This window comes from Artibeus jamaicensis, unplaced genomic scaffold (genome assembly GCF_021234435.1).
Source record: "Artibeus jamaicensis isolate MK-2021 breed Jamaican fruit bat unplaced genomic scaffold, CSHL_Jam_final contig_465, whole genome shotgun sequence".
NCBI lineage: Eukaryota > Metazoa > Chordata > Mammalia > Chiroptera > Phyllostomidae > Artibeus > Artibeus jamaicensis.
In genome coordinates, this window is record NW_026521843.1 from 4,371,858 (window position 1) to 4,387,854 (window position 15,997).

Genomic DNA, 15,997 nt, shown 5'->3' on the forward strand with positions numbered 1-15,997 from the left:
GGACCGGGGTGGCAGCCCTGGGGCCCAGCCCTGCCCCTGTCATTTATTCAGTGACGGGGGCAATTGGCTTAATTTGGTTTCCCACTGATCAGATGGAGATGGTCGCTCCCTCAGAGATCTAATGTCCAACTAAAAGAGGGGCTTAAAAACGATACGGTGTAACCAGAGTACTTCTCACGGTCTTGGCACGAGACAGCCTCAGTGTGCATGAGACAGGAGTAGTGACGATGACGACGAGGACGATGATGATGATTAACAGTGGCCTTACCAGTGGCAGGGAAATAGGTTTCCCTTCTGAAGAAACTTGCCTTTCTCTGTAGTTCAAACACTTACCAGGACTTAAGTTGCTACTTTTCTAATTATCGATGGGGATGCGTATGAACTCGGCACAGGAGGTACCAGATCAGACGGCGCTGATCAACACGGGCAGTGTTTTTCTTTTGTCTCAGCGTTCAGGTGACCCCCCTCTGGGGGCAGGCCATCACCCACTGACAGTGACCCTGAGGCTACAGGTGGACACTGAGTGAGCGAGTAGCACACCTTTCACACATGACCTGCCCTTGTGAGTTTCTGTGCTTAAGACACGTGGGGTTGCGTTCCTCGCTCGGCAGACGGGAACGTCAGCAAGTTAGTTGGAGGCAGGATGCGGATCTCAGTCATTTCTGCACCATGGAGGCCAGGCCAGGCCTGGCACAGAGGTGTTGCCGAGCTGCTACCGAGAGGATGAGATCCCCCCGATGTGTGGATTTGTAGTGGAGGTGGGCTTGGGGTTCAAGTCCTCGGACCCCTCCCCCGCCCGAGCTTCCCCTTAAAACTGTTGCCTTCCTAGGACTCCCTGTTGGAAGCAGAAACCCAGGTGGGCGGCAAGTGGGAACCAGTCTGGTTTCCCTTTTGTTCTCCGTGGAGAAGAGCCTGTGGGACCCGATAGAACTGTTTTTGGAGATGACCGTTAAGTGGCCCAGCCGGCTCCCGGCAGGGATGTTATTGGGGACACGCTTTCTGTGCTCCCTGGTGGCGCCCTGGCCCTGCGCGTCCCACCTGACCCTGGGCGCACCCACGTGGCCGAGGGAGCAGGGTTGGCAGAGCTCCCTGTCACCCCTGATGCCAGCACCCTGGGCGTCTCCTCCGGGCGGGCCGCCCAGTGTGATCATTTGCCTCCGTTCCCGGCAGGAGCTCTGAGTGTGGCTTTGGGAGTGTTACGGGGGAGGCGGCAGGTGTGTTCGGGATGGACACAGGCTAGGCCCGCACCGTCCCTTGGGGGGACCACAAGCATGAGGCAGAGTGGCCACGAGCTGCAGTCTCTGGTGTGTGCTCCTGTGAGGGGGCAGCCGTGGCTGCCAGCCGCAGACCCGGGGGCCACGTGGGTCTGTTGGGGTCCTGGCTCCGGTAGGACTACTCACCATGGGCAAAGGGACGGCGTGGTGTTCACGGGCAGAGATGCGGCGGCGGCCCGTGGGAAGCGGTTTACACCAGCGCTTCAGCTGCACTTGGAGCGTCCCACGCTCCTGGGGTTCTTAGTAAGAACCCTCCCTGTCCTGGCAGCAGTGTCCAGACAGGAGCCACAGCACAAGCGGGGACTGTGTCAGCCAGCTGTGCGTGACCTTGTTTCACCTGAGAGGAGGTGACCTCATCAGTCCCTGGGTGTCGCCTCCTTCACCTGTGAAATGGGCACAAGAGTGACACCCACACTGCAGGCGTCGGTGCATTGGATCCCCACAGCGGCCTCGCGAGAAAGGAGGCCTGGACCCCAAACCGGCCGGGTCACGGGGGTGTGCCCGCGGCGGCCGAGTGACCTGGGGACGCGTGCTCGTCCCGACCCAGCAGTTTCGGATGTGTCCCAGCACGGCGTCCGCTGTGTTCAGTCGCAGCCCCCAGTCTAGGCCTCGGGGAAGACGGGCCCGGCTCCAGGAGGGTTAAGAGGGACGGGAACTGTCAGCGCTGTGCAGGGCCCGCAGGCAGAGGACCCGGCTCCACGGCTTCATTCTTCCTGCTCCCGTGGGCCCGGGAGGCCTGGGGCGCAGCAGCGGGACACTCCGCAGCTCTCCCGGTGGAGCGGTTTATCTGAAGCGTTTGGATTTGCTCACTACCCGGTGCAGCCTGGTCTACGCCGGTGAAAGTGCCTTCCCCGGTTAAATAGTTCGTTGGCTCCCCGTGGGGAAGGAAGCCCACCACGCCCATGCCACACTGAGTTCTTCAACCCGACCTGCGGAGAATGACGCTTGTGAAAAGGAATCGTGATTTTGGGAAGTTACAAAGTTCTTTCTTGGAAATGTAAATCTTTGAATTTTTACTGGTGTCTTAGACTTTTAGTCTCCTAATTAGACTCCTGCAGTTGACTAAAAAAAAGGTGTAGGAGTGTTTTCCTAATTGACAGACTTGATCGACAGAACAGTCCCTGAAGCCTCGTAATTGAGCAAACAGCTTGTCACCGTACAAATCGTTAAAATACCATTTGAGGGATGTTCGCCGGGATAAGTGGGAACGCGGGTGTCGTTCCTGCGGCTCCGCGGGGCTGCTCCTCGCAGGTGCACTGAAGTGCGCAGCGTTAATTGCGCTGCTGCGGGGAGGAGGGGGCTGGGCGGGAGTAGGTCCCACGCCGGGGGTAGGTCCACACATGACCTTGAGCTTGCCCTCAGCTGCACCTCGCCGGCCCCCTGGGCCGCTTCCATTTTATTGTCTTGGTCTGTGTCCCCTCAAGTACGGCAGGCTGCACGCGTTTAGGTCTTTTCTCAAAGCGGCAGGTGGAAATGACAGCAGTTCTGCGTGGCTTCCGCACGCGCCCTGCGGAGGCAGACGCCAGTCAGTTGTCCCTGAACGTGCTGGCCCACGTTTGGGTCTCCTCTCGCCCCAGACTGTTCGGACAGGGCGGAGACATTTCCCGACTCGATGAGTAGTCCTCGTGGTCTTCTGCTCCTGGCCAGGTGCTCATGGGGCCCCCAGGGCCTGTGTCCTCCCCCCCGACTGGACACCTCTGGGCTGTGGGTTCTGAAGGACCTGTGTTGCTCACGGGCTCAGCAGGAGAGGGCTCTTGTGGGAACATGTCATTTTACAGACGAGCCACTGAGGCCCGGAGAAGAGTTCTCGACTAATTACTATCAGATATGGTCTGTGTGGGCTCCTTAAAGAAAAGGCACCCACTTCCCACCTGCACCTCCCCACCCCCACCAACTAGGAAAGCCCGGAAGACCCTCACCAGGAGGCGTTCTGGGGCAGGCTTGGCGAGTCTTCCTTGTCCTCACTGGTACCCCTTGGACAGTCCCCGAGTGCCCTCACTGTTTGCAGCTGTAGGTTAGAGAGGCAGGTACAGGGACCTAACTGGTTAGACGTGTAGAGATTGGACTCTGCGCCTGTCTGGCAGCCTCGGACGGGGCAGGGGAGAGAATGAGCGCGCTTGTGGGTGAGGCGGGAACCCGGCCCTGCTGACCAGGCAGAGGAGCCTCCCGGCATCTAATAGTGCCGTGGGCGCTAGTGAATCAGGAAGCGATGGAGGAGGGGCAGCCCAGCTGAGTGAGGCTCACAGACAAACGTGCGTAGGGCCCAGGGGAACGACCACCCAGCCTGGTGCTCAGGAGAGCCCCAGTTGACCCCGCTGTCCATTCCGGCCCGATGCGTTTTTGATGGCTGCCCTGATGCCTCTCCTAATTGGTGGTTACATCCTGTGTGTTCTAGAATGAAACACGAGTCGTCCTCCAGTGATGAGGAGCGCACAGCCGCCAGGCCCTCCAGCGCCAGCCACCTCCCTCTGCTGTCCAGCGTCGGCTACAAGAAGACCCTCCGGCTCACGTCGGAGCAGCTGGTGAGTGCCTGAGCCTTCTCCGGCCTGTCCGTGGGCACTGGCCAGGGCTCGGCCCCCGGATCTGGCGCGTGGGGCGTCTGGGTGTCCCTCCGCCCTTCCGCACGGCCCCCCACGGGACTTCCTGGCACGTGCTGCCCTTCCGGAGCCTGTGCCTCCGCCCCAACAGGGGCGCCCGTCCCTCCGGGCAGCTCCTCACTGCCACTCCCCTTTGGCGTCTGTGCCGCAGCCCTGGGGGCTCCTTCCTGGTTTCCCTGTTCGAGGGAGGCAGCCGGGCAGCTCATTTACCCCGAGGGCGACTGACCCACAGACCAGACTCAGTGCTTCCGCTTTGAGATGCTTGTTAATTCAGACGCGTCTCCTAAGTGGGGAGATTGAGCCCCAGTGATGGGTTTTGGAGTCTTCCAGGTGAAAGAACAGGTCACAGTGCCCCCTTCTACACGGGCACACGGCCGCTTCAGTCAGGGCCTTCCTTCCCCGGACCCTGTGTCCACGAGTGGCCAGCATCCCAGGGGGTGCTGTTCAGTGGGGACTGGTAATGGGCAGGCGCCGACACCCACACCACGAGTGCAACTCCGCAGTGCCTGGGCGGCCGCGTGGCGGTGAGCGGCTCTGGCCCGGGGGACCTGGGGGAGCCCTGGAGTCCGGTGGCCTCTGTGTGGTTGGTTTCCTGGGCCTCGACCTCCTGCTTCTGAGCATAGGCTGGGCCTGGTAGCAGACGGCTTGCTTCCAGTTTGTGCCAGTGTGAAAACTGAGAAATGTGGTTCTGTAGGGAAGCGTGGTCCCATGCTGGGCTTCTTCCACGGTCTCCCAGGCAGGGCCCTGCGCATTTGGCCACGGAGTAGGGAGTGCGACCTGCTCTGGAATGGTTCCTTTTGCCGAGCCTGGTAGTCTAGGTGTTAACCCTGTCAGAGGAGTCTCACCCCAAAATACGGGGTCAGGTTGGCGTCCTCCCTGGAAGTGGGAGGCCTCTGTGCCAGGGGAGTTGGGGTTCAGGTCGCCCAGATCCTGGAGAGGGCCCTCCCCATCTGGAGCAAGACAGGGAAGAAGGGTCTGCTCCGCGGCCGAGGGCGGTGGTTCCAAAAAACCCTAACCTGCTTCTCCTGGGAAGAAGGCATGTGCCCTCAGCTTGGGCCTTCCCCTCAAGAGCACATGTCATGTTTCCCAGAAAAGCTTGAAGCTGAAGAACGGCCCCAACGACGTCGTTTTTAGCGTCACCACGCAGTATCAGGGCACGTGCCGCTGTGAGGGTACCATCTACTTGTGGAACTGGGACGACAAAGTCATCATTTCTGACATCGACGGGACGATCACTAGGTAGGTCTGCCGACTCGGGCCCGGAGGGCTGACCTTCATCGGGACCCCTGGGTCTGGGGCCAGCACCCTGGTGCTCTTTCTGTGGTGCTGGGGGCTGTGCCGCCGGCACCTGGGCTCGTGGAGTCTTTGCTGCTCAACCCAGCAGCTGCCTGGAGAGCTTGCGTGTGGTTCCCACCCGGGGGGGCAGGGGGGGGCAGGCTCCTTGTGTCGTTCACCTGGATGCCTCTGAAGAGCGCCTTTCTGGGGGCTTCTGCGTGATCAGCTGCTCAGGGACTTGGCACGTGGGCAGACGGCAGGCGCCCTTTAGATTTGCCCGGAGACTTGTTAACGCGGCCCCTCCCCCGGGCCTCCTCACGTGGCTGCTTTAGTCTCTGTCGTCCAGGAAGTAAGTGGTGCATCCTCGGGCGGTTTCACGAGGCATCTGTGGTGCTGTGAGTCGGAACCCAAGTGTTTTCCCTTTTGCGATGCCCTGTTTATGTTCTTTTTCTCATTTCTATCCTTATTTAGATCAGATACTCTCGGCCACATTTTGCCCACCCTCGGGAAGGACTGGACCCACCAGGGCATCGCCAAGCTGTACCATAAAGTGAGCCAGTAAGTACAGAGTGTGTGCCCACCCCGCGCACTGCTGGTGTGCGCTTGCACTGCACGCAGAAGGTGGGCCGCTGGAGTGACTCCCTGCTCAGTCTGGGGCATCAGCGGCATGGTGGTGGGGAGCCCCGAGTTCAGTGCTGAGAGACAAGAAAGGAAGTGGTTAGTGAGCCTATGCTGATGGAGAGAGAAGACGGTGGCAGCTATGGGGGAGGGACTGGGGCCCAGGTCATGCTGAGGAGTCGGGGACAGGCAGGTGGTGAGTTGTGGTCCGACATGTACCCGGCGATGGTGTCTGGCCCCAGGGTGCAGACTCCCTGCAGGGTTTAGCTGAGGTCGTCTGGGGAGCGTCTTGCTGAGTGCCCGGAACACAGGCTGCACCTGCCGTGGGGCCCCCACCCGGATGTCCGGGTGGGCGGGTGGCTCTGAGACTGTCGGTCGGGCACATGTGTTGCTTCAATCATGGCTTAGGGTGATTTTGACAAGTAAGATCACTTCTGTGTTTCGAAGAGTGAAACACACTCAGAGTTAAAGCAGTTTGTCCAAGCTCCCGTCACTGCTAATAGGCAGAACTCAGCCCAGCCCTGTCTGCCCAGCTCCAGGGCCACCACTCCTGCTCTCGTCTGTCCCCAGGGTTCTGAGCCCATTGGGGACCCCCACCCCTTTCTGGCATCCTGTTCTCCAGCCTGTTAGGGCTGGGAGGTACCTGCGGCTGACCCAGGACTGGCCCACCACCACTACATGGGGGGAAGGTGAGGTGAGGTGTCAGGACTGCACCCAGGCCTGTGGCTTGGAGCCTGACATGTTCACCCGTGGCCCCCGTCTGGGTGAGGGGCCGGGGGAGTGGCGCTCAGCACTATTTCCGGTGGTCCGTGAGCACGGGTGAGTGAAGCGTGTCCTTTCTGCTCCGCACTCATTCATTCGCCCAGTGCTTTCCGAGTGCCTGGCCTGGTGACAGGTGCGCAGGGTGACAATGACGCAGACACAGTCTCTGCATCCTGGGCCTCGTGCTCCAGTGTTGGGAGGGTTGCCTGGGAGGGGACCTTCCGTTCTGGTGGAATCAGAAACTTCCGATTTCTTAGATGCTGAGATCACTGGTTGGACCTTTCTTTTTTGGGTCTCTTGTATAAAAAATTACCTAAGTAATACACGACTCTTTTAAGTAGAGAGAGACATGAGAAAACTAGAGAAATTTAAAAGTGCAGAGGTTGTGTCTTCTTCCTTCATGCTCAAGTGCCAAGCTAATCCACTCGCTAAACAGTTACGAAATGCACCCTTATGCTCCACCACATGTTGGGTTTACCTCTTGTTTTTTTTTTTTTAAAGATTTTTATTTATTTTTAGAGACAGGGAAAGGAGGGAGAGAGGGGGAGAGAAACATCAGTGTGTGGTTGCCTCTTGCGCGCCCCCTACTGGGCACCTGGCCCACAACCCAGGCGTGTGCCCTAACGAGGAATCGTACCGGTGACCCTTTGTTTCGCGGGCTGGCACTCAGTCCACTGAGCCACACCAGCCAGGGCAGGTTTACCTCTTCTTAACCGCCACACACAATTCAACGATATGGCGAAAGCCCGTTGCATCTAGTCCTCTGTCGATGGACTTGGTAGGTAGTCTCTGCGTTTGCACTATCGCCAGCAGAGGCAGCAGCCCTTACACCCCGTCTGCGGTGTGTAATGAGTGTAGGAATCACTGAAGCAGGCGCACTCAGTCGGGCCGCTTGGGGCAGTCCGCCGGAAGTCGGGCTCCGCAGAGGGGAATCAGAAGGGGAGACCGCTGGTCAGAGGCGGAGCGCAGGCAAAGGGCCGATCCTTCCGCATCCCGAGCTGCCCCCTGCGCAGTCCTTCCCCCCTGCATGCTCCCAGCCCTGTGTGTGCTGAGCCCTCTCCCCACAGCCCCCCTCGCCATGGGCAGATTTGTTTTTAGAAGGATTAAGTGGCTGCTTTTCAGTGACTTGCATGACACTTGACAATTGCGTCTATTTTGGGTTGAAAGAAACCATCTTGGGTCAGGCTACTGAGTAATTCTCAGTTCACAGCCTGACTCATTGTGGCTTTTGGAACATAGATCTATTCCTGTCTTCACTGAAACATTAAAAAAAAGCAGTTACATTATTTTTGGGAGGGGGCTGTCTTGATTTGTGTGTATTTGGGTTTTCCTAGAAAAGATATCTAATTGAAAAATAAAGTGCAGTTTACCAAAACACACCCAAGCCTTTTCTTCTTTACCAACCCGTGTAGTGCGAGTGAACTGGGGAGGTGAGGATCTGAGACGGTTGGAAGCCTCCTTGTATTTCCCTTAGGGCTGGGAAGAGTGGACTCGCACCCACCTGAGCGCTGAGTCTGACGTGTGTTCCCCGGGACACCCAGACACTCGGACCAGTGAGGTGCACAGCCCCCAGAGCAGCGGCTCTCCCGCTGCTGCTGGCCGTGGCCTGCAGGGGCTTGGGGCACCTGGGCATTGAGGGGAGGCCCTGGTGTTCCCGGCAGCTTTCCTGGGACGAAGGCCCTGGGAAGCCAGCTCCTGCTGCCACCTACAAGCGTGTTCTCCTTTCCCAGGCTGCTTTTCCAGCTGAGCTTAGGGATGACCTGCGGTGGACAGCTGGGTGGTGACAGCAGCCACTGGGAAGTGCTTTTGAAAAGCGAGTTTTGAATCAAATTAGCATCTCAGAGCCCTCCCTGCAGGTGGCCGCTAAGGACTTGGGTGTGAAAAGCTGTATGCAGACATAGTGATTTTTTTAAAAGATTGCATTGATTAGACAGCTCAAGTATGAAGATGTTTAATTAGAAACATTGCTTGGTGTTCAGATGCATCCCTGCAGTCCAGACAAGCTGATGTTTGTAGATTCTCTTTAGTCTTAAAACGATCCTGTTTCTCCTTTCAAAGGACACTCAGCCAGCCCCGTCCTGCAGCCTGCAGCCGGCATGTGGTGTTGGTGGGGGAGCAGGGAGTCGAGAAGTGGGGAGTTGGCACGGGCTCCTCCAGCGGATGTTTCTGAGTGTCTGCGCTGAGTGTCTGCGTGTCTGCCAGGCTCTGCTTTGGGCACGGGGGTTCCAGCCGGGAGGGAGACAGAGTCCCCACCCACAGGGAGTGTGCAGATCAGTGAGATGGCAAACAGGGGACCGCAGTGAATTACCAGAGCTAGGCGACACGGGGACAGACAGGGCAAGTGTTAGTGCCTGGGGTGAGGGCAAGGGCGGGTGAGTTTTTTTACCCAGAGGGAGAGGGAAGGGCCCTTTGGTGGGTGGCGTCTGAGCAGAGCCCCGAGGGTCTGGGGGGACAGTGTTTGGGAACAGGACTTGCAGGGGTCCAGTGCAGGAGCAAGCTCAGCGAGTGGGGGGGGGGTGGCAAGAACCCACCCCCGTGTGCTGAGCCAGGAGCAGGTGGGGTCGGAGGGCAGGGCTTGCTGGCCTTGGAGGTCGCGGCAAGGAACTGGGTTCTGGCTGAGAGAGGGCAAGGTGTGGGAGGGCTGTGAGCAGGATCTGGTTGCACGTTAAGTTTTCAGTTTTCTTTCCGTGTGGAGACTTGATGGGGGGGGGTGGGGGATGGTTCAGGCTGTGGCGGGAGTGCAGGTGGGGGTCCCCACAAGGCTGCCCCTACTTGAGATACTCGGGCAAGGAGCTGGTCCCCAGATTACTCACACATCTGCCTAACTTGGCTATAAACTGGTGATTCCCCGCTCCCCCCCCCTCCCATTTTGGTAATTTGCTATGATGACTCTGGCTCTGCTCAGAACTGAAGGAAACATACTTACTGGTTTATTACCAAGGATACAAAGGAATAGCCGGTGAAATGCATAGAGTGAGGCTGGGAAGGGACCCCCCACAGCGGAGTTGTGGTGTGCCACCTTCTCAGCATGAGGATCCGTTCCCGAACCGGAAGCTGTCTGAACCCCACTGGTTGGGGTTGCACAGGGGCTTCAGTACTTGGGCTTGACTAAGTCCTGCGACCTTGGTGTCTGAGCTCCGGCTGCTGGTTCCTCCCCCCGGCCACCGGCCCCCACCCCGCACGCGCCATCTCATTAGCAGGAACCCGGGGGTGGGTGGAAGGGGTTCCCCTCACTCTCATCGCCGAGGGAATTCCGAGGGCTTGGAGGTCCCGTGCCAGGAACCCGGGACGCAGACCGACTGCGTCTGTGGTGTCCCAGCGTCACTGCTGTCTGCTGCTGCCTCGGTCAGGGTGCGGCGTGTAGAGCCGAGGGTGCGGGTGAGAAGAAATGGGGCCCAAGGACCCCAGAACTCCTGGGCCTTCAGAGGCCAGCACACTGGGCGCCATGGCGACTTGTCTGGGAAGAAGCAGCCGGCGAGGAGGCAGGTGGCGTCCATGCCAGGTTTTGTGGACTGTGGCCTTGAGGAGACCGGCCACCAGGCCACGTTGAGGGGGAGGATGCGGGTCCGGGCGGATGTGGGTATGCAGGAGCCCCCTGTGCGATGCCACTGAGAGTGCACATTTGTCTCCTCCAGGAACGGGTACAAGTTTCTCTACTGCTCCGCACGTGCCATCGGGATGGCGGACATGACGAGGGGCTACCTGCACTGGGTCAACGAGAGGGGCACGGTGCTGCCGCAGGGGCCCCTGCTGCTCAGCCCCAGCAGCCTCTTCTCCGCCTTGCACAGGTAGGGCGCTGCCCCGGGCGGGCCTGTCTCCCTCCCCGGGGGGTTTGCCAGAATGGCCTCTGAACAGCGGTCTTCCTGACCCAGCTCCCGTCTCCGTGGGGGGCACCGGGAAAATAGCCCAGAAGTGCAGGGTGGCCCTGCCCGCTCCCTTCACTGCTCATCCTTGGCGTCACGTGGCTGTTGGGGACCTGCCGCCTCCTCTCAGTCTCGTTTCTCCAGTTTCTAGAGCTCATGGTGCTGAGCTGGCTCCACTTGCCACAGTGAAGTTCTCTCCCCTGACCACGCGCTGTGCCCCCTTTGTGGTGGCTGCCCCTCCTCCTGTGCCCCTTCCTTGCCTCGTGCTGTCTGGCTGAGTCTGAGAGTCACCTTGCAGTCCGTCTAGTCGGGGACCTAGGTCGGGTTCAGTGGCCCTCCTGCCAGACACCACCACTCACTCACCTGGCCTTGGACTCCCATCACACTCGTCCTCCCAGGGAGTTCTGTTTGCTGTTGATTTTAATGGTGCTCCAACAGACCACCAGCCAGGTTCTCTCGACCCTCCTATCTCAGCCCTGCCCTCTTGACTCCGGTCAGGGCAGCCCAGTTGAACTCTGGCCTGAGGAGTGGGAGAGGGGAGCGCTGGCCACCTCTGAGCAGCCCGAGGCCCTGGGCAGCTTCCAGATGCTCTCGTAGCATAACCTGCTGTGGCCATAACAGGACAGTGGCCCTGCCAAGGGCTGGATGTGTGTCCCCTGCAGTTGTGTCTCGAACACCCGATGAAAAGCTGTGTCATGATTGTGCCTCAATTGAGGACCAGAGTTGCTGCCTGCTGCTCTGCCCGGGCCAGTGGTGGGAAGTCCAGGCGGCCCCTGTGCCCCGCCGACCCTCGGACCGTTTCTCTTTAGCTCCGCAGCGACCTTTTCCCCTCAAGGATGAGGGCCGTTTCCTTTCCCGTAGGAAGAGGTGCTGCGTTGAAACTGGCCCCTTCTGGGGAGAAATGCGGGCCACACCGGTGGGTGCCGTGGTATATTCCGAGTCCTGCGAGGGGTCGCGACGGAGGCCTCAGTAGGAATCCAGACGTTTTGACGAGATGACTCAGTGGTCCAGTATTTTAACGAAGTGTCCCTGGGTCACGTGCACAGGGTGTGACGAGCTGCTTGGTAGCACGTTAGGCACTGAGGCTTTGCCAGGCAAAGTCTGAAGCCGACATTTTTGTTCTTGACCTCCTACCGCTGAAATAATTCAAGGTGATCCTTTCCGGTTTTTCCTTACTTAAATATTCCCGTCCAAGACCTGTCACTGTGTCCTTGTGGGGAATTATTAGAAAGAGAAGCCCGACCCTCACAGCCCTGCACCCTCCCGGGAGCTGGAGGCGCTCTGGGTGGTGTGGCCCGGGGCCCCCAGCCAGGGCCGAGCTGCGGGCAGCCTCAGATGTCCCGGAACTGACGGGAAGTCTGCCGTGAGCACCGTGACCTGCCTAGTGAGACTCGAATCGGGTGCCGCTGCGACTGCACTGTCTGGGTGTAAACTGGGGGGTGTGCGAGCGGCAGAGTCGGCAGCAATGAGCCCTCGGTGTGGGATGCACAGAGTCTGGAGTGGGGACCAGGGCCCCACCCTCCGAGGCTGCCGGGTGACTGACTAATGAGTGGTGTCGTCCCTTTGCTGGGTCTGTGTCCTCAGCTGCCAAGTGACAGGGTGGGGTTAGAGGATCCACAGTGTCCCTCTGAGCTTTGGAATGCTGCACGTCCAGGAGACAGTGGGCTGGCCAAGAGGTTCGTGTGATTTTTTCCCCACAAAAAAAAGACACATTTTTCGTTTTCACCAATGACTACTGATTTGTACGTGTGGAGTACGTTGGCTCTGTCCCGTGTGGTAGAACGTGATTGCTCTCAGTTAACATGTTGATTTGATCGCTGTCAGTCTCAACTGGTCTGCCCAAACTCCGAGCATCGTCCCACGAGAAATCTGCAGCCTGAAACCACGCAAACTGCGTGTAACGCGTTCGAGCGATCAGTCACAGCACCGTCTCCACGCACTGCACACATCTTTTACATTTTGGTGGCATGTTTACCTTTCTTGAAATAATAAATAAAGCATCACATCCTGAAAATGTTGCTTATTTTCTTCCATCTTCAGTATTAAAATGGCTGCACAAAAATTCACCAATTTTGGTAAGTTTTTTAGTGCACGCTGACAGGACAGCTGTCACAACACAATCTAACAAAAATGGTTTCATGTGAAGTTCAAGACAACAAAGCCCTACAGAGCCATCGTTCAGAAAAAAGCGCACGGGCTTATTGGCCAGCCCAGTACATCTGGAAACGAAGGTGACATCTGTTCACGCGTCTTGCCCTCTGGCGAGTGGCCGTGAGTCCTGGGACCCTTTGGCTGCCGGCCCCGTGTGGCGGTGGCGGCAGGGCTGCTCGGGTCATTCTCATGAGCCCTTTGCTGTTAGCACAGGCCCCCTCCTGGCTAGCGCAGCTCCAGCCTCGCAGGGCAGGGGCGTCAGCTGGTGGACGCACAGGGCTGGACCGATGCGCCTTGGCTGAGTCCCGTGGCTCTTCGTTCCTGGGCTGGTTTGAACTGCTGGAGCCTGTGTGTGGGGGGGAGAGAAGCAGGAAGTTGAGTTTGGGTGATTTCCCCAGTGGACTGGGGTTGGAGACAAAGCCATACGATCACTGCTGAGAGTGGATCTTCAAACCTCTCGTCGCAGGAGGAGGAAGTGTTGCTGTGTGCAGTGATGGACGTTGACTAGACTTGCTGTGACGATCATCTCGCAGTGTGTGTGTGTGTGTGTGTGTGTGTAGAGTTCCTGTGTCGTGTGCCTGAAACTAACGCAGTGTTGTGCGTCAGTTACGTCTCTGGTCCAAACTGGCAGTCAGCCATCCGTGTCTCCCTGGGCCCAAGGTACAAGTCCCGTTCATGGTGCCCTGGCAGTCCCGTTCAGGTGTCATGGTGCCCTGGAGTCCCCCGCAGTCCCGTTCAGGTGTCATGGTGCCCTGGAGTCCCCGCAGTCCTGTTCAGGTGTTCAGGGGGCCCTGGAGTCCCTGCAGTCCCGTTCAGGTGTTCAGGGGGCCCTGGAGTCCCCGCAGTCCTGTTCAGGTGTTCATGGTGCCCTGGAGTCCCCGCAGTCCTGTTCAGGTGTTCAGGGGGCCCTGGAGTCCCCGCAGTCCTGTTCAGGTGTCATGGTGCCCTGGAGTCCCCGCAGTCCTGTTCAGGTGTTCAGGGGGCCCTGGAGTCCCCGCAGTCCGTGAGAGCCTGGGGCAGCACTGGCCTTGGACACTGTCTGGTGCTCCTCTCCGTCGTCATCACTGAACTACATCTGGAGAAGGGATGAGAGTTTTCCTAAGACGCCTGCAAGCGACAAAGGGCCCCCAAACAGTGAACGCCCGTGTCCCCGTACCCCAGGGGAGGCAAGTCCAGCCACTCGCACCCCTGCCCCCGCGGCGGTCACGGTAACCGTTACCCCTGAATTTTGTGTTGATACTCCTTGTTTTGTAGCCCTACCAGTTGTGTGCACTCGGGGACCGTGCGCACACGAAGCGAGCTCTCCGGAGCATGCTGCGCTTTGTCCCCCGGGTTGCTGGGTGTCACTGTGGCCCTTCACATTTTGGTCTGTAATCGACCAGGAGTTGGGTTTCCACATAATGTCCAGTAGGGTCTCTTTTCTCCTTTTGTCTCCACAGAGGTATAGTCCATTGTCCTCGCACCGTTTCCCAACAAGTCTGTCCTTTCTTCCTGCTTCCCCTTGTCACTGTGGTCGTACGTCAAGAGTTTATAAACATATTTTGCCCTTTGCGCTTCTGTGTAGCCATCAAAATCAAGTGCCACGGAAACATACAAAAATCTAGTGAGAGTTTGAAATTACAATGGACCTATAGAGATCAGTTTAGGGAGAATTACAATCTTGTATAGCGTGCATCTTTCAATTCAGTCCTGTGGTACATTGCTTCATTTATTCGGGTCTTCCCTAGTGTATTTTGATGGATTTTTAAAATAATTTAGAAGTCTTACACCGATATTCACAAATGAGATCGGCCCCCGTGCTGCTCACACTGTTTCCTCAGGGTTGTTCCGAGGCTGTGCTGGCTTCAGACACAAGGTGGGAGGCGTTTCCTTCTCTGCTGTGTGCTGGGTTCTCATTCCCTGGCCGAGCAGGAGGCCGCTGTCCTCAGCCTTTCCATGTGGAGGACTTGGAAGGAGGGAGTCCCTTCCTGTCCAGCACTTTTCTGGGACAGCAGAGCGGACTGACGCACAGTCAGCCTCTGAAGATATGAGGGCTGTTCGGGTCACGGCGTCCTTGACACCAAGGGCTCAATGCGAATGAAGCTTATCCTCTCATGCTGCTCCATTTTTGTTTGTTTTAACAGAGAAGTCATCGAAAAGAAGCCAGAAAAGTTTAAAGTCCAGTGTTTGACGGACATAAAAAACCTGTTTTTTCCAAACACAGAGCCCTTTTATGCTGCCTTTGGAAACCGACCTGCCGTAAGTAGTGGCCGGGGTGCTCTGGGGCCCCCACCTTTCCTAACAGCTGCCCCCCCAAAAGGCTGCGTGCGAGGTCAGGCTCCCCTTCGACCAGGGAGCGCGGGTAACAGGCGTTGGCCTGCATCCAAAGGCAAGGGGACGACTAGCTATCTCACGGCCTCTAGTTCTCTTTGAAGTTTGGCCATTGGGTCTCAGATTGAGGCGTGAGAGGTGGGACTAGAAACATTCAGTTCCGAACGACCTGCTGAATCAGTCAAACAAGAATGCGGGGCCAGGTTAGGTTCTGCCCGCCGGGAACCGCAGGGCCAATTCCTAGCACAGCAGTGAGTTCCTCGTTGCAAGTTTTAAAGGTGCAGTGGTCCCCCACACTTAGCCGCGGTTTTGCTTTCTGTGGTCGCAGTTACTTGATATCAACCACAATCTGAAAATATTAAGTGGAAGGGTCCAGAAATAAACAGTTCGTCAGTGTTAACCTGCTCACCCTGCTGAGCAGCAAGATGAAGTCTCTCGCGTCCCACTCCCACCCAGGAGTCTGCCCTCAGTCCAGCGTGCTCACGCTGTGCCCAAATTGTCGTTGTCTGTGGGCCACATGTTAAATACACCGAGACAAGTAGTCTCACACACACACACACACACACACACACTCACACACTCACACACTCACACTCTCTCTCTCTCTCTCTCCAGTGTTTTAAGTGAGTTTACGATTTTGTATTGGGCCATGTTCACAGCCGTCCTGGGCTGCGTGTGGCCGACAGGCCGCAGGTTGGACACCCCTCCTCGCTCGCTGCCTGTTAGGTCTGTCACTGGTCACCGTCTGGGACGTCAGATGGACTTGTGGCATCAGCGCTTGCGTCCAAGTCACCCGTGTTTCCCTTGGTGACACCACACTCACGTACCTTTTATCACAACACAGCATTTCAGTTCTTCTGCTCTCTTACTGGTTATTGTTGTTGATCTCTCGCTATGCCCAATTGGTAATTAAACCTAATCAAGGGTCTGCATCGCGCAGGAAAAACATAGTCCCCTGTAGGGTCTGGTGCCATCCCCGGTTTCAGGCCCCCACTAGGGGTCTCGGACCACGTCCTCTGTGCATAAGGGGGGGGGGATGGTCGTGCCTCAGACAGTAAAAGAAATACTCCGGCATTTTTGTGTCTTCTGCCCCAATTTGCCACAAAGGTCAATGATCAGGAGAACAGAGTAAGAGAATTCTGCTACT

At 57.8% G+C, this 15,997-nt stretch overlaps 1 protein-coding gene across 7 annotated transcripts in view; it reads left to right on the forward strand.

Annotated features, from left to right (window-relative positions):
- The window catches only part of LPIN1 (lipin 1), an 89,690-nt gene that overhangs the window by 67,914 nt on the left and 5,779 nt on the right, over positions 1-15,997 (forward strand). For all 7 annotated transcript variants that reach the window (XM_037151760.2, XM_053667172.1, XM_037151761.2 and 4 more), the window contains 5 exons: positions 3,670-3,796; positions 4,962-5,110; positions 5,618-5,704; positions 10,162-10,314; positions 14,664-14,778. In XM_037151760.2, the coding sequence (XP_037007655.2) occupies positions 3,670-3,796; positions 4,962-5,110; positions 5,618-5,704; positions 10,162-10,314; positions 14,664-14,778 (631 nt within the window). The remainder of the gene's footprint in view (positions 1-3,669; positions 3,797-4,961; positions 5,111-5,617; positions 5,705-10,161; positions 10,315-14,663; positions 14,779-15,997) is intronic.